This window comes from Heptranchias perlo, chromosome 3, assembly GCF_035084215.1.
Source record: "Heptranchias perlo isolate sHepPer1 chromosome 3, sHepPer1.hap1, whole genome shotgun sequence".
Lineage (NCBI taxonomy): Eukaryota > Metazoa > Chordata > Chondrichthyes > Hexanchiformes > Hexanchidae > Heptranchias > Heptranchias perlo.
In genome coordinates, this window is record NC_090327.1 from 95,143,676 (window position 1) to 95,168,517 (window position 24,842).

The following is a 24,842-nucleotide window of genomic DNA, read 5'->3' on the forward strand; positions in this document are numbered from 1 at the left end:
AGCAGCCCTCACGATGGGGAATGTCTACTATCCAATCAGCACCTCCTCCAAAATAAAAGATTTTCCCAATATACTCACCTTAAAATACTCATGGATGCATACGAAGCTACTTCTACATAGGCTTCATCAACAAATACAGTTTTATAATAGGCATAGGGGTATCGGCAGGTCAGAATCTCTTCATAAAACTCAAAAATCTCATGAAGAAAGGATGTGGTGTGTTTGAGGAGTGGCAACAGTTGGGGTAAGCAGAAATGTGTCACCTGGAAAGGCATGACATCAAAATGTGAAACAGATATGTTCTCACTTAAATAAAAATACATTTTTAAATTTGGCCAAAATAAGAAATACTATATTTAGTTTTCCCCCCATATGCAACTTCCATTGCAAGGAATTCAGCCTGATTCACAATTTTTGTCAAAGGCAAACTGCAACATTTATTGCGCTTAGCCACAACCTGACAACAAAAATTACTTTTCAAGCAATCAAAATATGAATCACTTTTCTTTCATATTAAAAACATAATTTCATGTAGATTGCTAAAAAAATGTTCTAAAGTAAAATTCCACTACATAGAACATTTCTTAATTTATAGTTACTTTGAAGTACTGTACCTTAAAAGAAGAAATGTTCTATTCTGGTGCAGAATACAGTGAGTGTGAAAGTGTCATTTTAAACGAAACAGTTGCATGAGAAATTACTGTCTTTATTAGAAAGGTAATATATTCTGAAGCAAGATAATCATACAGCATGCACTGTCTAAATTCCAGTTAAAATGTTTGAGGTGTTCAGTTTCTTTCTAATCCTCCATATTTCAATCTAAACTGTCCATACCAATTGCTTGTTGCTGCCCCCGTGTGTATTATTTAATGATAGCACTTTCAAATTACCAGCTACAATTTTCAAAATGGAGAACACACTCCTTTATTGGTCTATATGTAAAGCCAATAATTTCTCAGCAAGTAACCAATTCACTTTTAGTAGGAACACACACATTTTCTATAACATGGGCATTACAATCAATAAATTCTGATCTAAGAGTGTGGTTAAAATATCAAAAGCTCCATGAAATATTGCACCAATCATCACTTAGATTTTATTAGATTAAAATTAACATTTTTGTTAACATTGAAATGAAAGTATAATCCAGTTTAAAAACGATGAATGACAAAATTTAAAGTATTGAATAAACAAACTAAAACAACAATGGTAGTTAACGATTTATGAACCCATCCAATTCACAATTTTTCTAACAGGCAAGGGACATCAACAGCAATAGTTATACACAAACTCAAATATTAGGGTTATATAAGCAACACCAATAAACAAAATTAGCACACTGTGCTTTCATGCAACAGCCTAATTGTTCCATAGACTATCACCACTGCAATGTTTTCCTTAAAATTCAAATTTGTTATCCTTGAGCAGGAGATTAACACTGGTAATGGCATTAAGGTTTCCACCAAATATGAATCAGTCCAAAGATGGTGTTCAATATTATAGTAACAATTAGTTCATACATATGAAACTAACAATTATTTTCACTAATGTGTAAATTAGGTAAAAATTCATAAAATAAATCTTCACAAAGCTACTATAAGGGATCTCATTCTTTCATGTTAAGTAGCAAAGTATCTTATGCTGCTGCACTTATGATCAGATGACGTAAAACAGAAGGAAGACATTACTGTACAAGGAGTACTTAACATGTAATGCACTCCCATCTTTTAGTTTATATTTTTTCTATCTATTAAGAAAAATCTTAGATTACACAGCAATACCTCGCTGGTAATTATTTCTTTCCATTAAAAACAAATGGCATCATACAAACTCACAAGATAGCCATTATCGCTTATCATGCAACCATTACACATCATGGCCACTATTAGAATAGCCATGACCACCCATATCACCAAACCCAAACTTCTGCAGTCATGCAGATAAAGTTCATGTTTCACGAAGATGGTGATACTATAATTCAGAAGTGTTGCTAACAAAGATGGAAATGTTAATACTAATAGTTTATTTTTCTTTCTTACCATTATAGTTGCATTTTTGTTTTTGATGTTTAGACTTCAGAGTACGTCTATCTGCAGTAATTTATTTTAATGCCATATGGTAAACATTTAATAGCATGGCTTTTGGGAGCTTATTGCACAAACGCAGTCCTTTATTAGTGTCATTTGTAGGTGTTCATGGGGAACATGAAATAGTACATTGTAGGTGTATCTAATTTAAAATACAAATCTACATGGTCCATCATCTCCTGATCTACAAATCCCTCAATGACCTTGCATCTCCCTACCTCTGCAGCCTCCTTCACATGCCAGTACACACATAGGAACAGGAGTAGGCCATTCAGCCCCACAAGCCTGTTCCACCATTCAATTAGATCATGGCTGATCTATATCTTAACTCCATCTACACACCTTGGTTCCGAAATCCTTAATACCCTTACCGAACAAAAAATCAATCGCATTTTTGAAATTTTTAAATGAAGTAGCCTTAAGAGCTTTTTGGGGGCAAGAGTTTCAGACTTCCACTACCCTGTGAGAAGAAGTGTTTTCTGACATCATCCCTAAACAGCCTAGCTCTAATTTTAAGGTTATGCCCCCTTGTTCTCGACTCTCCCACCAGAGCAAATAGTTTCTCTCTATTTACCCTATCAAATTCTTTAATCATCTTGAACACTTCAATTAGATCACCCCTTAATCTTCTATATTCAAGGGAATACAAGCCTAGACTATGCAATCTGTCCTCATAATTTAATCCTTTTAGCCCCGGTATCATTCTGGTGAATCTGCACTGCAACCCCTCCACGGCCAATATATCCTTCCTGAGGTGCAGTACCCAAAACTGAGTGCAGTCCTCCAGATGGGGTCTAACCAGAGCTCTGTACAACTGTAACATAACTTCCACCCCTTTGTATTCCAGCCCTGTTGAGACAAACATTCCATTAGCTTTTTAAATTATTTTTTGTACCTGTCCACTAGCTTTTCGTGATTTGTGTCCTTGGACCCCTAAATCTCTCTGCTCCTCCACACTTCCTAGCTTCTCGCCATTTAGAAAATACTCTGATTTATCTTTCTTCGGTCCAAAGTGGATGACCTCACACTTTCCCCCATTGAACTCCATCTGCCACAGTTTTGCCCACTCACTTAATCTATCAATGTCCCTATCTACACTATTTACTGTTCCACCTTAGTGTCATCAGCAAACTTAGATATACGGCTCTCTATTTCTTCATCTAAGCCAGTTGTAAATATAGTGAAAAACTGTGGCCCCAGTACAGATCTCTGGAGGACACCACTAGTCACATCCTGCCAATTTGAGGACTTACCATTATCCCTACTCTCTGTCTCCCATCTCCCTACCCACGTCAATAGGTTGCCTCCAATTCCATGTGCTCTCATTTTTGTTAACAGTCTCTTATGTGGCACCTTATCGAATGCCTTCTGGAAGTCCATATAAATAACATCCATAGACACTCCCTTATCTACCACATTAGTTACCTCCTCAAAAAATTCAACTAGGTTCATTTGATATGACTTACCCTTTACAAATCCATGCTGGCTCTCTCTGATCAGCTCATATTTGTCCAAATGCCCAGTCACTTTGTCCCTTAAAGCATATTCTAGTGACTTCCCATAACTGACGTTAGTCTAGTAGGCCTGTAATTTCCTAGTTCATCTCTCTTACCCTTCTTAAATAGTAGAGTGACAATGGCAATTTTCCAACGAAAGGGGACAATTCCTGAATCGACAAGAGTTTTGGACGATCATGACTAACGCATCAACAATTTCCTTACCTACTTCTTTTAATACCCTGGGGTGGAAACCATCAGGTTCTGGAGATTTGTCTATCTTTAACAATATTAGTTTCTCCATTACCATGTTTTTACTTGTATTGAATCTAGTTGGTTCCTCCCCTTGATTTATTTTTAGTTTTCCTTGCATCTCTGATAATTTAACCTCACCCTCTTCTGTGAAGACCAATACAAAGTAGCTATGTAATAAGTCTGCCATTTTCTGATTTTGAATTACAATATTTCCTGTGTCTGTGTCATTAAAGGGCCCACATTACTCTTAGCCACCATCTTTCTTTTAATACATTTGTAAAAACCTTTAGTGTTGTCCTCGATAGCCCTCGCAAGCTTTATCTTGTACTCCCTTTTTGCGGTTCTTACCACTTTCTTTGTATCTCTTTGCTGTTCTTTGTATTTTTCCCAGTCCGCGGCATCTAAACTGTTCTTTGCCCTTGTATAAGCCCTTTCTTTGCCCTTTCTTTTAGTTTTATACTATCTCTCACTTCCCTTGTTGAGCAAGGTCGTTTAATTACACCTGTAAAACTCTTGGCCTTTCGGGGTATGTATCCCTTTGGGGCCTTTAGGGGTCTTGTATTGTACCAAATACTTTTTTGAACACCTCCCACTGTTCATCTGTAGTTTTATCAGTTAGTAGTTCTGCCAAGTCTATTGTGATCAATTTCTGACTCGTCCCTCCAAAGTCAGCCTTACCTAAATTTAAAACCTTGTGCTTTGTGACCCACCTTTGTCCCTTTCAAACCTCATATCGAATCCTATATTATGGTCACAATTAGTTAGGTGCTCCCTTACCATTCGATTGACGAATTCAGGCTCATTACTCATTATTAAATCTAACATAGCCTGTTCTCTTGTTGGTTCAAGAGCATATTGTTCCAGAAAACTGTCCCGAATACACATGAAATTCACTGCCTTTGGGACTCCAGCTGTTCTGCTTCTTCCAATCTATGTGAAAATTGAAGTCTCCCATCATAGCTACTGTGTTTTTCCAACAAGCTTCTCTGATGTCCATGTTTATGTATCCCGCTACTTTATCACTGCTATCTGGAGGTCTATGAACAACTCCCAAAGTCTTGCATCCTGTCTATTCCTCAATTCCACCCAAAGCTTACTGCCTGCTCACCTTTACTGATATCCTCTCTTTCTAATGCTGTGATAGTGTCCCTCATCAATATTGCTACTCCTCCTCTTCCAATTTCCCACTCCTTTCTAAAGGCCTAATAACCTTGAATATTTATCTCCCAGCCATGCCCAGCTTGTAGCCAGGTCTCAGTGATGGCCACTGCATCACAGCCCTTTAGCTGAATTTGCACTTCCAATTCACTTGTTTTACATCTTATGCTATGTGCATTAGTGTACAGAACTTTTAATTTGACAATTGACCCTGTCCTGCCTTTATGCCCTGATATTTTTAACATGTTTTAACTTATAATATTCCTTGTTTTTTTTTAAATCACTTCTGTTGTATTTTGATGTGGAGATGCCGGTAATGGACTGGGGTGGACAAATGTAAGGAATCTTACAACACCAGGTTATAGTCCAACAATTTTATTTGAAAATCACAAGCTTTCGGAGATTATCTCCTTCGTCACCTGACGAAGGAGATAATCTCCGAAAGCTTGTGATTTTCAAATAAAACTGTTGGACTATAACCTGGCGTTGTAAGATTCCTTACATTTGTATTTTGATCAGTTATTTTATTATTTCCTATTTTTTTTCCAAACTTGAAGTATTTATATAACCGTTTACACAACTGATTACCTGGACTTCACTCTCATCCCTTTCTTCAGTCTTTATCCCACCCCCCCACCCCAAACCTCATTTGCATCTCTCTTCCACTTCTGGTTGCAGAGCAGAGGCTGTCTTGGCCGAAAGCTATGGAACACTCTTCCATGACCTCTCCAGTTTGCCACCTCTTTCAAAAGCCTCTGAAAACCTACCTTGCCCATATCTTGGTCACATTCTCTAACTCTTCTCCATTCACTGCTCGGCATCTGTTCTCACCGGTATGAAGCACTTTGGAACATTTTATTACCTTGAAGGTATTCTATGACTAAGTTTCATTAAAATAATCCCAACTACTGTATTAGATCACCAAATTACATGGAGCAAATTCCATATTTCTCCCTTTTAGGTTATCCTCCTCTTAGCATACCGACCTAACTCCTTGGCTGAGAAAAACCAGGTGAGCTACTCCCAGGCATCTGACTACATCAACCGATAACCAAAGTCTAGGGCATGAGTAACAGCAAACGAGATTCTGCCCCTTCTTTTGCTGTGGAAGAAACTTGTCTTCATGTGCTAATTTTTCTGATGGTATCATTGGAATTACTAGCTTGCTGTGTGGAGCAATATGGGGACAAAGCGATCTCCTACCACTCTTTGGTGCAACACATTGTCACACCAATGCACATTATCCTCTGGTCTCATGATCTGCAGGGCCTTCAGGGCATGATATGTTGACAAGAATTTATGACAAAGAAAGCCTACTCCACACTAATCTAATTATTGCATCTTACCCACAGATTCCATATGGAAAGCTAACTGCATTCCAACAACAAAAAAAATCTTCTGAAATTTCAGCACATTGCTGGACATTCAGTCTAGAGTGCCTGTGCAGACTCCACATCAGAGATATCGACTCTAGTCCTATTTCTCTGCTTTTTCTTCAAATCCTTTACTATTACATTTTACATGTTGTGATGGATTTAAATGTCCCTCTTAAATGTTATGATTGGCTTGGTTCCAATAGCCACTTGTTGTAATGCATCCTCTCTCTGTTTCTAGTACTAAGCCTAAATTTATGTCCCTGCTGGTTAAAGCAGTGAGTAGCTGAGCCACACAAACCAGGACAGTCCATGGTTTGACCCCCAATTTGTGGTGTTAGGTGCTCTCAGCTGGGGCAGCAGTAAGGGTTCTACAATTGCCCCCAGTAGCCTGGATTAGGCAAGAAATCAACCAAGATTTCTGCTTTTCATCTAAATCTAATTAGTTCTGCACATATATGGACACCAGGGAAGGATAAGATTGGACTTGGCTGCAATGCTTCCCATGGTTATCTAACCCACCAACACTCACTGTCCAGGCTCAGACACTGAGAATGGCCATTTGGGTGAGGTACCAGTGGTGCACATCACCCATGGAACCATACCTCGGAAAGGAGCTAACGTCTTCCAAATGGAGTAAAGTAGGAGAGAAAATAAGGAGGAATGGAGGGTATTGTTGCAGTATAATATTGTAACAAACAGTGTTGCAATTATTTAATGATGATCTCAATAAATACGCTTCAACAATCTTCAGCTGAAATATTATTGCAGAACAGCTCAACACAAGGACTAAAAAGACTTGTTCCTCAACAAGAGTCATGGTCTAGAATTAGGTTAGAGGCACTTCCATTGTAATTGAAAATTATTCCTCTGCAGATGCATATTGAACAAATGAAAAGATGGAACAATAAAATCAGAACATAAAACTTCCTACTGAGCTTAATTAAATTATAAGATGAAGGAAATGATTAAAATTCTTCAAGAAAAGCAAGTCCAATACTTTTGGGGGGGGGTTGGAGAAATCAGACATTTAAAATCATTTTTAATACGTCAATCTGAAGAAAAACCCAAAAGCTAAATTTTTCAATAGCTATAGTTTTTCTCTACATAACTACATAAGCTGTGTACCACAAACCCAGAAAGAATAATGAACTGGATCCCCACATTTACTGTCATTCATTACATTTCTTTTTTACAAAAAAAATTCACTCTTCTTCAAACATACTGAACTACGGAATTTTTCAAGCTCAGCACAAAAAACTTACATATTATATAATGGGCATAATTTGTTATATAATATGGTTTTGAATCTAGCCAAACTTAAGTCAAAGGCTCCCATCTTTCTCTCACACACACACACACGGGGCTGCATGTCCTATATGTAAGCTTCAGTCCATTTCCAGGGTGTACGGGTCCACAGCACAAAAGTGCCTACGCTTGAATGAATTGGCAACTCTACTCAGAAGCCACAAGGAATGGAAATGGGGAGGCAGAGGGCACACTAATGCATCAAGAGGTATTCTTCTCGGTTGGAGGTTGAGGCAAAGTACAGGGAGCTTTGCACTATATCTAGCTTGTACACCTGACCTGGGAGTTACTTAATGATGTGACTGAATGGCCCAAATAAAATATGTTGTACTCCTCAGCATTGACAGTCAGCCAGCACCATCAGCACAAACATTCACTGCGTCTCTGATTGTCAAAAAAAGTTGCTCGGCTTTAAAAAGATGTAGCTTGTCCACACCCCTTTCATAAAAAGAAAAATCAGGATAGGGCTTAAAATAATGACATTAGGAGTAAAATGCAGGACAGAAAACATCATAGCAACCTGCCAGGCTGGTCCAAATAGTCATAAAATATCATATCCCATACCTCAAACCTCTACCAAATTTTTCACCAAGTACTTATCCAACTATCTCATTTTGCTGATACAATTGATCAGCCCCACTGCTTGCCTTTGCAGTCAATTCCATAAATTCACCACTCTGGGGAAAGTAGTTAAATATAAACTATCTTTTTACCTTCCTTCTTGTAAGATATTTCCTCTTCTTGTGACTATGTTGAATATATTCACGTTTATCTTGTCAGTAACTTTTAGGGGTAGAACCAGATATTTGCTGCTACTGCAGCTTAATGAATGCACTTCCAAAAAGTTCACTATAATGTCAACACTGATATTCACTTTATACATGGTACATAGCAAAACTTAAACCATCCATGCAATTTCCAGATTATGGAAATATCTAAAATATTTAGCAATAAAAAGTCAATATGCAAGTGATCTCTGTGCTATAAACATAGAAAATTGAGATCTTCAAGATTTTTATTCCTAACAAACAGTTCAGACCAAATATGGTTTAGTTCGACTTACCTCATGCATATAAGGATCAACCAGAATTTCAAAGGGGCCAACAGCAAGTGAAATGTTTGGCGCTGCTGTTGGGATAGTCAACATGTAGTGAAAAGTTTTTTTTCTCATGTCATGGGTATAAACAGATTCCACCAAATCTCCATTGGAAACTGCCACCATGGCAGCATCAACCGTGAACTCCAATTTCCATGTGCAAAGTTCAGAGTAAGAGTCAACACAGGGAAACCAAAATCTACGACAAAGTAAAAAAAGGCATATGCAGTCAAAACTCTTGCAGATCCTGCTGTGCTCCAAGTGGCTAAAAGATTGAACTTACTCAACACACAAATCTGTGTTTCACCTGCAATTTTCTCTCTTTCCCAAGGAGGTGTAACAATAGCCTCCACTCAATACCGCTACCACTCAATGTAGCTCAGAACATGAACTGAGTGGAGCGTGACTCGAGCCTGTTCCAGCATTGCATGGTAAAACTCAGCCCCACTGTGCTGCAAGCAACTATAATCATTACTTGTTGTAATTTACTGAATTATAACTATTTAATGTACATTTTAGTATTAATTACACAAGCAAAAAAATGCATGTATAAGGAATTTTGTTTGTGTAAAAGTATTAAAAGGATTTACTCTAAGACGTTTAGCTACTCACCTTGTAGAGTTTTCATATCCAAAGGAGAAGACATGTGCACCTCGCTCAGCCATGCTGCCTTCCAAATTCGGCACGACAAAATGAAGCCCTCCCTTTGGCTGGTCCAAGGAAAATTCTATATACACCTTCAAGACTTTCATCTCTAATAATGGCAACCAGAAAAAGACAGTACATTTCTAAGGTATTGTGTATTGCAAACTACCACTATAATTAACAGCAAACTTTTACATAATACACTAACTGATCTCCTGTGGAGTTGTTTGAAAGTTTGGAGTATAGTGCACACTTATGATATTGGGCTGCTAACCTGACCCATCACTTTTACACCACAACTTAGACACTCCATGTGGGAAAGTGATCTGAGCAGTCAACATCTGATATCAGAGGGCAATTACTATTGGAAGTTTCTCTAGATTGACAGCTGTCTTGATTTCTTTCCTTGAGGAAGAGGCCAGACAATCTAGTTTAAAAAAAAACTAGCAGGAAATTACTAACTTTCTTTCTCATAGTACTTACCAGGTCAAAACCCTGGCTTTTATTTAAGGTTGATGGTATGGTCAATCAGGGCTAACAGACACTGCCACCTATGACAATTAAGATGTTTTAAATTGCTGTGGGACGTTGTCATTCCAAATGATTGCCTTTGGTGGTTCTTTTTTTAAAGAAGTGTGACACAGAAATTTGCAGTGTGAAAAGTGATGGAAAGGAAATGCATACTAAACATGCCATTTTGAATATATTAGTGAATCTCCTGTGGCATTACTCACAGTAAGTCAGGTGAAAATGCCATTTTTTTAAATGACAGGAGCATTATACCATGTAATGTACTATATATTCTTCCGTTTCCAGTGAAACTGTGCCCCTTTAAGGACAGAAAATGTTAACTGCTGTTAAGTAAACATAGGGTAAATTCAAAGTTAAAATAGAGGTAAAAACCTGACATTTAGCAGCCTGTGAAGAGGTAGGGGGCATTGTGTTTAGCAGCATAGGGTGGGGGCAGACCTGGGGTTTGGTAAAACTTGGGTGGAGGTCCTCCTGCTTGGCAGCACTCTGGTGGACATCTGAGGATCCTAAGGTTTTGCAGCACTGATGGACATCTTAGAATTTAACAGTATAAGTTGGGGTGTCGAGATTTGGCAGTATTGCAGTAGTGATTTTGGTGTCTGGAGGTTTGCAGCACTGGTAGAGGGGATGGGGAAGAGGAGAGCCTTGGGTTTTGCAGCATAGCTGGGGGGAGGGGAGGGATGAGTCTTGGGGTTTGACAGCAACAGAGAAAAGATCTTTGGGCTCAGAACCATCGGGGTGAGTGATTGTGGTTTGGCAACAGCACAGAAGGAGAATCAGGGGTTATAAAAGAAAAAACTTGCACTTATGTAACTCCTTTCACATCCCCAGAATGTCCCCAAGTGCCCTTCACATTGCCATGTCATCCCACAGCACTACATAACCGAATTACTTTTGAAGTGCATCCACTGTAATTATATAGGCAAATGCTACAACCAATTTGCATGCAACATGGTTCCACGTTAGATAAATGTCTAGTTAATCTGTTTTTGGTAGTGTTGTTTGAGGGATAAATGCTGAACAGGACACTGGAAGAATAGTGCCACGATTTATTTTATGTGCACCTGAATAGTCAGTTTAACAACATCTGAAAGTCGGCACGTCCGACAATGCAGCACTCACTCAGTATTGCATTGAGTTGTCAACCAAGATTATGTGCTTAAGTCTTCGAGTGGATTTGAAGCCAGAAGTTTCTGACTCAAATGAGAATGTGCCACCAAATAAGCCAAGTTGACATCAAGCCTCATTTTTTTGTGGGGATGGGGAGGTTGAGGGAGAAGGGACTCTTAACCCCACTGCATTTTCTTTCACTATTTGCTTCACAATTATTCAATACATTTATGCCATTTTTTGCTTCACTAATTTAGAGTCATATATTCCTGCTGATCCCAAGTGAGCAATGGAAACATGGGGGAAAAATCCTCCAACACTGTTGTGTACCAGAATAACACAACATCTCCATTCTGCAGTTCTAAAACTTCAAAGTTTTTTTTATTCAAAATTATCCCTGGGCTAACCATTTTGGGCAACCATTCATGCCCTACATGCAGAAAAATGAACACTTCTATCTAAAATAACCTAAAAATTATTTGTTCTTGAGAGGTGGGTGACATTGGCAAGGCAGTATATATGGCCCATCCCTGGTTGCCCTGACAGACTTAGGAGTCAATCACGTAGTTTGGGATTGGAGTCACAAGTAGGCCAGACCGGGTAGGAATGACAGGTTCCTTCTCCGATGAGGTGAGTTTTTGTAATAATTCTGCAGGTTTTAGGGTCATTTTATTTGGTTCCAGCCCACAAATTAACAGATTTCTGGAATTCAATTTCATAACTTTACCATGGTGGGATTTGAACTCACAATCTCCAAGTTGCTAATCCAGTACCACAAACATTAGGCTACTGTAACCTGAAAGTTTATACTCTGCAGTGACCAATTATACTTACCATCAACATGTTTCCATAGTTCAGATGGAACCTTAATACACAGCTCTCCATTTCCTGTGTCTGGATCAACTGCGCTGACTGCTGCTGCATAGGCATTGGAAAAATAATTAAGATTTCGCCTAGAACGTAAGGGAGAAAAGAAAATGGATAAACTTCATATTTCAATAAGCTACAATGCCATAAGTTAATCAGGCAAAGCAATGCAAAAAGAATGGAGATAGGGCCTATGAGAATGTATGTCCACACTCTAAATTTTAAAACAGGTTAAACATCCGAGGCCTGGGTGTCTTGATTGTTTCTTCAGATTTACAGCAAAATTGTTTTGTCACACAAAAAAGTTATACAAATCCAGTTGAGAACAACAACAGTATCGGGTGCAAAGATGCCAAAAGTAACCATGTGTGTTATATCATCGAATGCAGGCCAAGACAATTATTACATAATCAGGATCACTTCCCTAATCTGAGAAGCAATAATATGACTTCAAAATCAGGAAATTTGAGTAAATATTTATTTTATTCTTTATGTTTAGGCTTCAAATGATGTGGAAATGGATATATTTTATATATCAATTTATCTGTATAATTAAAAGTTTTGCATCTAGTGCATGTCCATCATTTCATGTCTTTCAGAGGGGTCACATTTCAGTCTAAGCCATAGAACAAGTAGTAATTTAACAGATAATTCCTCATTTCAGCCAATCAAATATCTTTTTGACCATGCTTTCACATTCCTGTTTGGTGTCCATTAGTCCACCACTTTAAGACAGAGTCAACCTCAGGACATTTCTCTCGAAATAAAAGTTGATGTTTCTTCTCATGCTCATTGATACTACAGCTGCTCTTTTTGCATCTCTACCCCAGCAACCCTGACTACCAATATGTAATTTTGCTCAAAGACCAACAGAAGACAGCGAGGGCCAAAATTGCGACTGTCCCAATAATTATTTTTTCATTGCTTTAGGATGACTCCACTAGGTGATGTGTTTGCTGCAGATAAAAGTGACATCTCATTTTTAATCATGTTTTGTTGATTTTGGAAGGTGAAATGCACAATTGGTATTTGCTCCTATTTATTTACAGCATTAAAAAAAAAATCAGGGTCACAAACAGCATTACAACTCATTCATGGCTTTGTCACTTACAAGTCATTTGGTCAGGTCCACATTTTGTATCTAATAGGTCCTTAGCATGGGAACAGGAGTAGGCCATTCAGCCCCTCAAGCCTGTTCCACCATTCTGTTAGATCATGGTTGATCTGTACCTCCACTCTATTTACTCGCCTTTGTTCCATATCGCCGATATGCTTACCTAACAAAAATCTCAGGTGTTGAAAATTTCAAATAACCCAGCAACCACTGCCTTTTGGAGGAACAAGTTCCAGAAAACCACTAACCTTTTTGCATGAAAACCTGCTTCCTGATTTTGCTCCCAAATGGCCTAGCTCTAATTTTGAGATTGTGTCCCCATGTTCTCGATTCCCCCATCAGAGGAATTGGTTTCTCTGTATGTAACCTATCAAATGCATTTAACATTTTAAAAACCAGTCAACCTTCGATACTCAAAAGGAATACAAGCGAAGTTTATGCAAACCACTGTCATAATTTAACCCTTTACGCCTGGTATCATTCTGGAGAATCTGCATTGTACCCCTTCTAAGGCCTTTCCTGATGTTTGGTGCCCAAAACTGAAAGCAGTACTCCAGATGGAATCTGATCATGGTTCTGTACAGTTGAAGCATCACTTCCTCGCTTTTCAATTCCAACCCCACCGAAGAGTGCAGCGGAACACAGAGTGAACACTTCAGAGTTTGGTAAGTGTCGGAGTTCGGGGAAGTGGGGGAAGGAGGTGCTGCTTTGCCTTGCTTTTCCTAACTTTTTCCGCAGAGCGGCGGCGGACCTGAACAGCAGAAGACAGAATGGGGATAGAAGCAGCAGCAGACCTGCAACAAGAGCAACTACTGTGCGACGTCGCAGGTGAGGCAAGAGAGTCCGAGAGGTGAGGATAGTATAAAAGGGGAGACCGAGAGCGGAGGAGAGTCTGAGAGGTGAACGCAGGGTAAATCTAAGGCAAGTCATGGCAGCAGAGCTCGCACCCGTGATATGCTCCTCCTGCACTTTGTGGGAAGTCATGGACACTACCAGTGTCCCTGGTGACCATGTGTGCAGGAAGTGTGTCCAGCTGCAGCTACTGGCAAACCACATTTCGGAGCTGGAGCTGCGGGTGGATTCACTGTGGAGCACCCGCGATGCTGAGACTATCGTGGATAGCACGTTCAGTGAGGTGGTCACACCACAGGTAAAGATTACGCAGGCAGAAAGGAAATGGGTGACTGCCAGGCAGAGTAAAAGGACTAGGCAGGTACAGCAGGAGTCCCCTGGGGCCATCTCCCTCTCAAACAGATATTCTGCTTTGGATACTGTTGGGGGAGATGGCTTATCAGGGGAAAGCAGCAAGAGCCAAGTTCGTGGCACCACGGGTGGCTCTGTTGCACAGGAGGGGAGGAAGAAGAGTGGCAGGGCTATAGTGATAGGGGATTCAATTGTAAGGGGAACAGATAGGCGTTTCTGTGGCCGTAAACGTGACTCCAGGATGGTATGTTGCCTCCCTGGTGCTAGGGTCAAGGATGTCACGGAATGGCTGCAGGGCATTCTGGAGGGGGAGGGTGAACAGCCAGTAGTCGTGGTCCATATCGGTACCAACGACATAGGTAAAAAAAAAATGGGATGAGGTCCTGCAAGGTGAATTCAAGGAGTTAGGAGATAAATTAAAAAGCAGGACCTCAAAGGTAGTGATCTCAGGATTACTACCAGTGCCATGTTCTAGTGAGTATAGGAACAGAAGAATAGACAGGATGAATGCGTGGCTGCAGGGATGGTGTAGGAGGGAGGGATTTAGATTCCTGGGACATTGGGACCGGTTCTGGGGAAGGTGGGACCTGTACAAGCGGGACGGGTTACACCCGAGCAGGACCGGGACCAATGTCCTCGCGGGGGTGTTTGCTAGTGCTGTTGGGGAAGGTTTAAACTAGAGTGGCAGGGGGATGGGAACCTTAGCGGGGAGTCAGAAAGGAGTAAAGTTGAGAGCAGCAAGAGAGGGGAAGACCCGGGGAAATTTACAATACAAATAGTACAAACAGTTTGTCAAGAACAAGTGAAAGGGAAAAGCGTAGAGAAGCGGAAAGAAAGTGTACTTTAGACACTACAGCTAAAGTGAAAACTAGAAGGCGTAAGGCAATTTTCCCAGCATCAAGGTCAGACTAGGATGTGTGGCCCAACGAAAAGTTCTATATACAAATGCACGGAGTATAAGGAATAAATTAAATGAACTACAGGTTCAAATTCAAATTGGAGGGTATGACATGATAGCTATTACTGAGACATGGCTGCCGGATGGTCAGGATTGGGAACTAAATATACTGGGTTATAAGGTCTACAGGAGAGATAGGGAAAATGGAAGAGGGGGAGGAGTAGCCTTAGTGATTAGAGATGAAATCAATTCAATGATAAAGGAGGCTATAACGAGAGGTAAGCAGCCAACAGAGAACTTATGGGTTGAATTGAGAAATAGGAAAGAATCTAAGACTATAGTGGGAGTTGTGTATAGGACCCCTGGCAGCAGCTCTGAAGTGCTAGATTGTATAAACGCAGAGATTAGACAAGCGTGCAAGAAAGGCATAGTGGTCTTAATGGGGGACTTTAACCTTCACATAGATTGGGGAAAGCAGACTAGCAACTGTCAGAAAGGTAGTGAATTTCTTGAGTGTGTCCGGGATAGTTTTCTACAGCAGTATGTCCTAGAGGCAACAAGGGGGCAAGCCATTCTAGATTTAGTAATGAGTAATGAACCAGATTTAGTTAACAGCTTAACTGTGCGTGAACATCTATCCAATAGCGATCATAACACGATCGAGTTCAATGTAGTGTTTGAAAGGGAAAAAAAGTGAGTCAGCTGCTAAGATTCTAGACTTGGGCAAGGCCGACTTCAATGGGATGAGGCAGAGACTGTCCACAGTAAACTGGGCAAATCTGTTAATGGGTAAAACGACTGATGATCAGTGGGAAATGTTTGAAGAAACATTTAACGAGATACAGAACTGGTTTATACCCCTGAGGGGCAAGAACTCTACTTGCCAAAAAAAACAGCCATGGACAACTAAAGAGGTAAGGGACAGTATAAGACATAAGGAAAGGGCATACAAAAAGGCAAAAAATAGCACAGTTCCTGGCGAATGGGAAAGATACAAAGAGTCACAAAACAGATAATAAGAGCTACAAAAAAAAAGTATGAAAAGAAACTTGCAAGGGATATCAAAACCAATACGAAGAACTTTTATAGTTACATTAGGAAAAAGAGGGTGGTCAGGAGCAGTGTTGGCCCCTTAAAAACTGAAAGTGGGGATATTGTCATTGACAATGGGGACATGGCGGACATGTTGAATAATTACTTTGCGTCAGTATTTACAGTAGAAAAAGAGGATAGCATGCCGGAAATCCCAAGAAAACTAATATTGAATCGGGGACAGGGACTCGATAAAATTAACCTAAGTAAAGCAACAGTAATGAAGAAAATAATAGCACAAAAGAGTTACAAATCCCCAGGACCAGATGGTTTCCATCCCAGGGTTTTAAAGGAAGTAGGTAAGCACATTGCAGATGCCCTAACTATAATCTTTCAAAGTTCTCTAGATTCAGGTACTGTCCCTCTAGATTGGAAAATTGCACATGTCACTCTGCTTTTTAAGAAAGGAGAGAGAGGGAAACCGGGGAATTATAGACCAGTTAGCCTAACATATGTTGTGGGGAAATTGCTGGAGTCTATAATTAAGGATAGGGTGACTGAACACCTCGAGAATTTTCAGTTAATCAGAGAGAGCCAGCATGAATTTGTGAAAGGTAGGTCGTGCCTGACAAGCCTGACTGCATTTTTTGAAGAGGTGACTAAAGTAGTGGACAGGGGATTGTCAATGGATGTTATTTAAATGGACTTCCAGAAGGCATTTGATAAGGTCCCACATAAGAGACTGTTAGCTAAGTTAGAAGCCCATGGAACCGAGGGAAAAGTACGGACTTGGTTAGGAAATTGGCCGAGCGAAAGAGAGTAGGGATAATGGGTAATTATTCACATTGGCAGGATGTGACTTGTGGAGTCGCGCAGGGATCTGTCTTGGGGCCTCAATTATTCACAATATTAATTAACGACTTAGATGAAGGCACAGAAAGTCTCATATCTAAGTTTGCCGATGACACAAAGATTGGTGGCATTGTAAGCAGTGTAGATGAAAACATAAAATTACAAAGGGATTTTGATAGATTAGGTGAATGGGCAAAACTGTGGCAAATGGAATTCAATGTAGACAAATGTGAGGTCATCCACTTTGGATCAAAAAAGGATAGAACAGGATACTTTCCAAATGGTAAAACGTTAAAAACTGTGGATGTCCAAAGGGACTTAGGGGTTCAGGTACATAGATCATTGAAGTGTCATGAACAGGTGCAGAAAATAATCAATAAGGCTAATGGAATGTTGGCCTTTATATCAAGAGGACTAGAGTACAATAGGGCAGAAGTTATGCTGCAGCTATACAAAACCCTGGTTAGACCACAGCTGGAGTACTGTGAGCGGTTCTGGGCACCGCACCTTCGGAAGGACATATTGGCCTTGGACGGAGTGCAGCGTAGGTTTACCAGAATGATACCTGGACTTCAAGGGTTAAGTTACGAGGAGAGAACATAAATTGGGGTTGTATTCTCCAGAGTTTCGAAGGTTAAGGGGTGATCTAATCGAAGTTTATAAGATATTAAGGGGAACAGATAGGGTGGATAGAGAGAAACTATTTCCGCTGGTTGGGGATTCGAGTAGGGGGCACAGTCTAAAAATTAGAGCCAGACCTTTCAGGAGTGAGATTAGGAAACATTTCTGCACACAAAGGGTGGTAGAAGTTTAGAACTCTCTTCCGCAAACGGCAATTGATACGAGCTCAATTGCTAAATTTAAATCTGAGATAGATAGCTTTTTGGCAACCAAAGGTATTAAGCGATATGGGCCAAAGGCAGGTATATGGAGCTAGATCACAGATCAGCCATGATCTTATCAAATGGTGGAGCAGGCACAAGGGGCTGAATGGCCTACTCCTGTTCCTATGTTCCTATAAAGACCAATATTCCATGAGGCTTTTTCATTACTTTTTGCACCTGTGCACCAACTTTTAGTTATTTGTGTACATGCATACCTAAATCCCTTAGCTCCTAGTCTCTCCCCATTAAGAAAATATTCCAATTTGTCTTTCTCGGATCCAAAGTGCATGACCTCACACTTCCCCACATTGAACGCCATCTGCCATAGTTGTATCCACTCACTTAGTCTCTCTTTGTAACTTCCTGCTCTCATCCACACAACTTATAATACCTCTTAACTTAGTGTCATCTGAAAACTTGGATACACGACCCTCTATTCCTTCATCCATGTAATTAATATATATGGTGAAAAGCTGAGGCTCCAGTACAGATCCCTAGGGAACACCACTTGTCACATTCCGCCAAGCCGAACGAACCTTTTGTCCCCATTCTGTCTCCTACTTCCCAACCAATTACCTGCCCATGTCACAAGGTTACCTCCAGTTCCGTGAGCTCTTACGTTTGCTAATAACCTCTTGTGCTGAACCTTTTCAAATGCCTTCTGAAAGTCCATATGGACAACATCCATAGACACTCCCCTATCCACCATGTGAGTGACCTACTCAAAAAATTAAACTAGATTGGTCAGACATGACCTTCCCTTCACAAATTCTCAGTAATTCTTCAATCAACTGATACTTGTCCAAGTGCTCTGTCACTCGGTCTCCGATGATAGATTCCAGCAACTTTCCCACAATTGTTAAACTGATGGGTTGTGTGGATATCTGGTTTTTCTCTCCCTCCCTTCTTAAATAATGGAGTGACATTTGCAATTTTCCAATCCAATGTCACAATTCCTGAATCTAGGGTGCTTTGGAAAATTATAGCGAATGCATCTGCAATTTCTTCTAATACCCTGGGATCAAAACCACCAGGTCTTGGAGATGTGTCCATCTTAGGTCCCAGCATCCCATCTAGTTTCTCAGACTTTTGACTTGATCAATATCATCCCAGACTAATAATATAAAATACCACATTTAGAATTGAAAAATGGAATGACCAATAAAAGCTTCTGTTGTGATACTGAAATGTTGCTTGTTGTCCTTAACATTCAAAGTTGCAAAGAATTTGTAGTCTAAATCTAATGAAGAACTCTCAGCCAGGGCCACCATGGCCCATTATACACTAAAAACTTAAGCTTTCTCCCTGTTCTTTCAGACTCAACCTTACTCTCTGCCATAATTAGTTTCAGCACGTGGAACTATTGTAACATCATACTTACTGCTTTGATTCATGGTGGCAGACCTCTAAGGTTGGATCATTGTAAATGAAAGCAGCTTCCAAGTCATTTACTCTTACTCTGTAAATCCGGCATTGCTTGCTATTCAGTTTAATTCTATTGAGGTTAGCAAGTGACGGGAATATGGTCAACTCCACATACCCCTGCAAACATAAAACATACAAGAGTCCTGTTTAGTATGCCAAAAATTACTTCTTCATTTAATACAAAATTGAAGAAAATATAGCAGTTACTTACTATAACAGACTTCCTCTGAAAGTTTAAATTATTGATGCAGACCACCTGGTGAGTTGTACAAAGGCATAAATCAAAAGTAAATGACAGCTCAGTGTAGAGTAAGCTCATGCCAATTAATTAATTTTAATACACTTAAACAATCATAACAGTAAGGTGATCTCACATTTCTTGGCTTTAGTGCATAGGCTCTCAAATAGGGCTCATGAAGTCATCCTGTTTCTATTTATCTGGAGCCACCCACACTACATAATGATCAGCATTTCAAAAACTGTATTCTATATTTTTTCCATATTATTTCTCAGTGCACTAATAAAAATGTTTTATTAAATAGTGCATTTTCACTTGAGTAGTTGGCTCTATCAGAAGTTAGAATGGGGTCCCCAAGAACGTGTCACTATTTGCAAGGAGTCACCATTGCAGTAAAGTTTGAAAACCATTGCATTATGACAATGGCGTATGACAGATGTCAGGTTGATAATACAAGTGAGAACCAGGCTGAATATAGAAACTTCAGAGGGGAAGTGAAAAATGAAACAAGAGGGGCAAAGAGGGAGTATGAGAATAGACTGGCAACTAGGAACATGAGTAGGCCATTCAGCCCCTCGTGCCTGCTCCGCCATTTGATAAGATCATGGCTGATCTGTGATCTAGCTCCATATACCTGCCTTTGGCCCATATCCCTTAATACCTTAGATAGCTTTTTGGTAACCAATCTCAGATTTAATTTTAACAATTGAGCTGGTATCAATTGCCGTTTGTGGAAGAGAGTTCCAAACTTCTACCACCCTTTGTGTGTAGAAATGTTTTCTAATCTCACTCCTGAAATGTCTGGCTCTAATTTTTAGACTGTGCCCCCTACTCCTAGAATCCCCAACCAGCGGAAATAGTTTCTCTCTATCTACCCTATCTGTTCCCCTTAATATTATATAAACTTCGATCAGATCACCCCTTAACCTTCGAAACTCTGGAGAATACAACCCCAATTTATGTCATCTCTCCTCGTAACTTAACCCCTGAAGTCCAGGTATTATTCTAGTAAACCTACGCTGCACTCCCTCCAAGGCCAATATGTCCTTCCGAAGGTGCGGTGACCAGAACCGCTCACAGTACTCCAGGTGCGGTCTAACCAGGGTTTTGTATAGCTGCAGCATAACTTCTGCCCCCTTGTACTCTAGTCCTCTAGATGTAAAGGCCAGCATTCCATTAGCCTTATTGATTATTTTCTGCACCTGTTCATGACTCTTCAATGATCTATGTACCTGAACCCCTAAGTCCCTTTGGACAGCCACTGTTTTTAAACTTTTTACCATTTAGAAAGTACCCTGTTCTATCCTTTTTTGATCCAAAGCGGATGACCTCACATTTGTCTACATTGAATTCCATTTGCCACAGTTTTGCCCATTCACCTAATCTATCAAAATCCCTTTGTAATTTTATGTTTTCATCTACACTGCTTACAATGCCACCAATCTTTGTGTCATCGGCAAACTTAGATACGAGACTTTCTATGCCTTCATCTAAATCGTTAATAAATATTGTGAATAATTGAGGCCCCAAGACAGATCCATGCGGGACTCCACTGGTCACATCCTGCCAATGTGAGTACTTACCCATTATCCCTACTCTCTGTCGCCTTTCGCTCAGCCAATTTCCTAACCATATTATAACATAAAAAGGAATCCAAAATGCATATAAATAGTAAACGGGTAGTAAGGAGGAGTGGGCCCAATTAGGGACCAAAAAGGAGACCTGCACATAGAGGCAGAGGGCATGGCCGAGGTACTACATCAGTACTTTGCAACAGTCTTTACCAAGGAAGAAGATGCTGCCAAAGTTACAGTAAAAGGAGGTAACTGAGACACTGGATGGGCTAAAAATTGGAGGCACTCGAAAGGCTGGCTGTACTTAAAGTAGATAAGTCACCAGGTCTGGATGGGATGCATCCTAGGTTGCTGAGGGAAGTAAGGGTAGAATTTAGAGATACTGGCTATAATCTTCCAATCCTCCTTAGAAACGGGGGTGGTGGCAGAGGACTAAAGAATTGCAAATGTTACACCCTTGTTCAAAAAAGGGTTTAACATTTGCAATTCGTTAGTCTACGGGCCAGTCAGTTTAACCTCGGTGGTGGGGAAACTTTTAGAAACGATAACCCAGGACAAAATTAACAGTCATTTGGACAAGTGTGGATTGATTAAGGAAAATCAGCATGGATTTGTTAAAAGCAAATTGTGTTTAACTAACTTGATTGAGTTTTTTGATGAGGTAACAGAAAGGGTCGATGAGGGCAATGCAGTTGATGTGGGGTATATGGAATTCCAAAAGGCGTTTGATAAAGTGCCACATAATAGGCCTGTCAGCAAAATTGAAGCCCATGGGGCAATGGCAGCATGGATACGAAATTGGCTAAGTGACAGGAAACACTAGTGGTAAACGGTTGTTTCTCGTACTGGAGGAGGGTATACAGTGATGTTCCCCAGTGGGTCGGTACCGTGACCACTGCTTTTCTTGATATATATTAACTACTTGGACTTGGGTGTACAGGGCGCAATTTCAAAATTTGCAGATAACACAAAATTTGGCAGTGTAGTGAATAGTGAGGAGGACAGTGAATAACTTCAAGAAATCAGACAGACTGGCGAAATGGGCAGACGTGTGGCAGATGAAATTTAACGCAGAGAAGTGTGAAGTAACACATTTCGGTGGGAAGAACGAGGCGAGGCAATATAAACTAAAGGGGACTTGAACCCACAACCTTCTGACTCAGGCGAGAGTGCAACCACTGAGCCAAGGCTGTCACCATTTGCAGACATGATTCCTGAGTTATGCTAATGGATGCCATAAATAGCAGTGTGTGTTCTGGAACTATTTATGAGATTCCAGAGCGGAATGAAATGAATTCTGTGCCACTGTTTTGACAGCTAAATTGAAAACATCCTGTTCAGTACATACATGGCTCTGGCACGGACTTCATTAGGAACAGCAGTAGGCCATTCAGCCCCTCGAGCCTGTTCCACCATTCAATTAGATGATGGCTGATCTGAACCTCAACTCCATTTACCCACCTTTGCTCCATATCCCTTAATACCCTTACCTAACAAAAATCTATCGATCTCAGTTTTGAATTTTTCAATTGACCTAGCCTCAGCAGCTTTTTGAAGGAGTTTTCCAGATTTCCACTACCCTTTGTGTGAAAAAGTGCTTCCTGACATCACCCCTGAACGACCTAGCGCTAATTTCAAGGTTATGCCCCCTTGTTTTGGACTCCCCCACAAGAGGAAATAGTTTCTCTCTATCTACCCTATCAAATCCTTTAATCATCTTAAACGCCTCAATTAGATCACCCCTTAATTGTCTATACGCAAGGGAGTACAAGCCTAGTCTATGCAACCTGGTCCTCATAATTTAACCCTAATAGCCCCAGTATTATTCTGGTGAATCTGTGCTGCACCCTCTCAAAGGCCAATATATTCTTCTTGAGACACTGAACGCAATCCTCCAGATGCGGTCTAACCAGAGCTTTATATAACTATAGAACAACTTCCACTCCTTTGTATTCCAACCTCCTTGAGATAAAGAACAACATTCCATTAGCCTTTTGAATTATTTTCTGTACCCGTTCACTAGCTTTTAGTGATTCCAATATGTGCATCCCTAAATCTCTGCTCCTCCACAGTTCCTAGCTTCTTACCATTTAGAAAATATTCGGATCTTTCTTTAAGTCGAAAGTGGATGACCTCACTGTCCCACATTGAACTCAGTCTGCCAGTTTTGCCCACTCACTTAATCTATTGATGTAACTTTCCACTCGCATCTGCACCATTTACTGTACCACCTAATTTAGCATTGTCAGCAAACTTGGATATACAAATCAAATTTGAAGGCTCTTCAATCATGTTGAACTTAGTGGTACACAACCTCAGTGTCCTTTTTGCCCTTCCCTTACTTACTCCACTGCTGAAACTTTCATTCACAACACCTTCATTCCCTCAACTATTAATTTCTCTAAAGCTCTTCTCAGGCAGCCCTTCAAAAACTTCAGCTAATCTAGAACTCCCAAGCACAAGGCTCCACATACATGCATCCATGCCAAGTTCCACTAGCTCCCTTTGCCCCAGAGAATAAAGAGCTGCTGACTCAGCTCATCTGCTGTTCAAACCTTTAAAATCTATGCTTTTGTTACCTCCAGACTTGACTATTCCAATGCTGTCCTGGCCAGAGTCCTTTTTTCCACCCCACCCCCCCAGGAAATTTGAGCCCATCCAAAACTCTGCCCTCCATATCCTAACTAGCACCAAATCCCATTCACCCATCACCCCTGTGCTCACTGACTTACATTGGGTCCCAGTCCAGCAACGCTTCAATTTTAAAATTCTCATTCTTGTGTTAAAATCCCTCCATGGCCTCCCCCTCCCTATCTCTAAGCTCCTCTAGCCCTTCAACCCTCCGATAACTCTGCATCCCTCCAATTCTGGGATCGTGTGCATCCCCGATTTCCTTCGCCCCACCATTGGTGGCCATGCCTCAAGCTATTTAGGTCCCTAGCTCTGGAATTCCCTCCCTAAACCTCTCCCTCTTCTCCTTTAAGACATTCCTTAAAACCTACCTCTTCGACAAAGCTTTTAGTCACTAGTCCTAATATCTCCTACGGTGGCTCAGTGCCAAATTTTGTCTGATAACATTCCTGTGACGTGCCTGGGGACGTTTTAGTACCCTGTATAAATGCAAGCTGTTTAGTTCAAATCCCTCCAAGACCTCTCTGGGGAATGCTCTCCAGCTGTACCAACCTGTATGCACCACTATTTCTCCTCCTCCGCACCCCCCCGGCAAATTTACACTTTTCCTCCTCTCATTTATACCCACCATTTCTGGAATCCCCCTTCCCAAACCACTATGACTTGCTGTCTCTTTTCGACCATCAGGAACCTCTATGCCCAAACCCTTTCAAATTCCTCGTCCTGCTGCGTGCCCACCTCTGCCTCCTTGCAAAGTAGTGAGAGATGCAGGTCGGAGTAGGGAGTGTACCGGAACCAGGAAAAGTTACAGAGGAACATAGAAATATAGGAACAGGAGTAGGCCATTCAGCCCCTCGTGCCTGCTCCGCCATTTGATAAGATCATGGCTAATCTGTGATCTTACTCCATATACCTGCCTTTGGCCCATATCCCTTAATACCTTTGGTTGCCAAAAAGCTATCTATCTCACATTTAAATTTAGCAATTGAGCTAGTATCAATTGCCATTTGCAGAAGAGAGTTCCAAACTTCTACCACCCTTTGTGTGTAGAAATGTTTTCTAATC

General features: G+C 40.5%; 1 protein-coding gene across 2 annotated transcripts in view; it reads right to left on the reverse strand.

Moving 5' to 3' along the window:
- Window positions 1-24,842, reverse strand: part of taf2 (TAF2 RNA polymerase II, TATA box binding protein (TBP)-associated factor) — a 114,083-nt gene that overhangs the window by 87,062 nt on the left and 2,179 nt on the right. For both annotated transcript variants that reach the window (XM_067980876.1, XM_067980877.1), the window contains exons 2-7: window positions 19,546-19,599; window positions 19,291-19,451; window positions 11,894-12,012; window positions 9,386-9,527; window positions 8,741-8,972; window positions 79-263 (exon numbers count right to left, since the gene is read on the reverse strand). In XM_067980876.1, coding sequence (XP_067836977.1) covers window positions 79-263; window positions 8,741-8,972; window positions 9,386-9,527; window positions 11,894-12,012; window positions 19,291-19,451; window positions 19,546-19,599 — 893 coding nt within the window. The remainder of the gene's footprint in view (window positions 1-78; window positions 264-8,740; window positions 8,973-9,385; window positions 9,528-11,893; window positions 12,013-19,290; window positions 19,452-19,545; window positions 19,600-24,842) is intronic.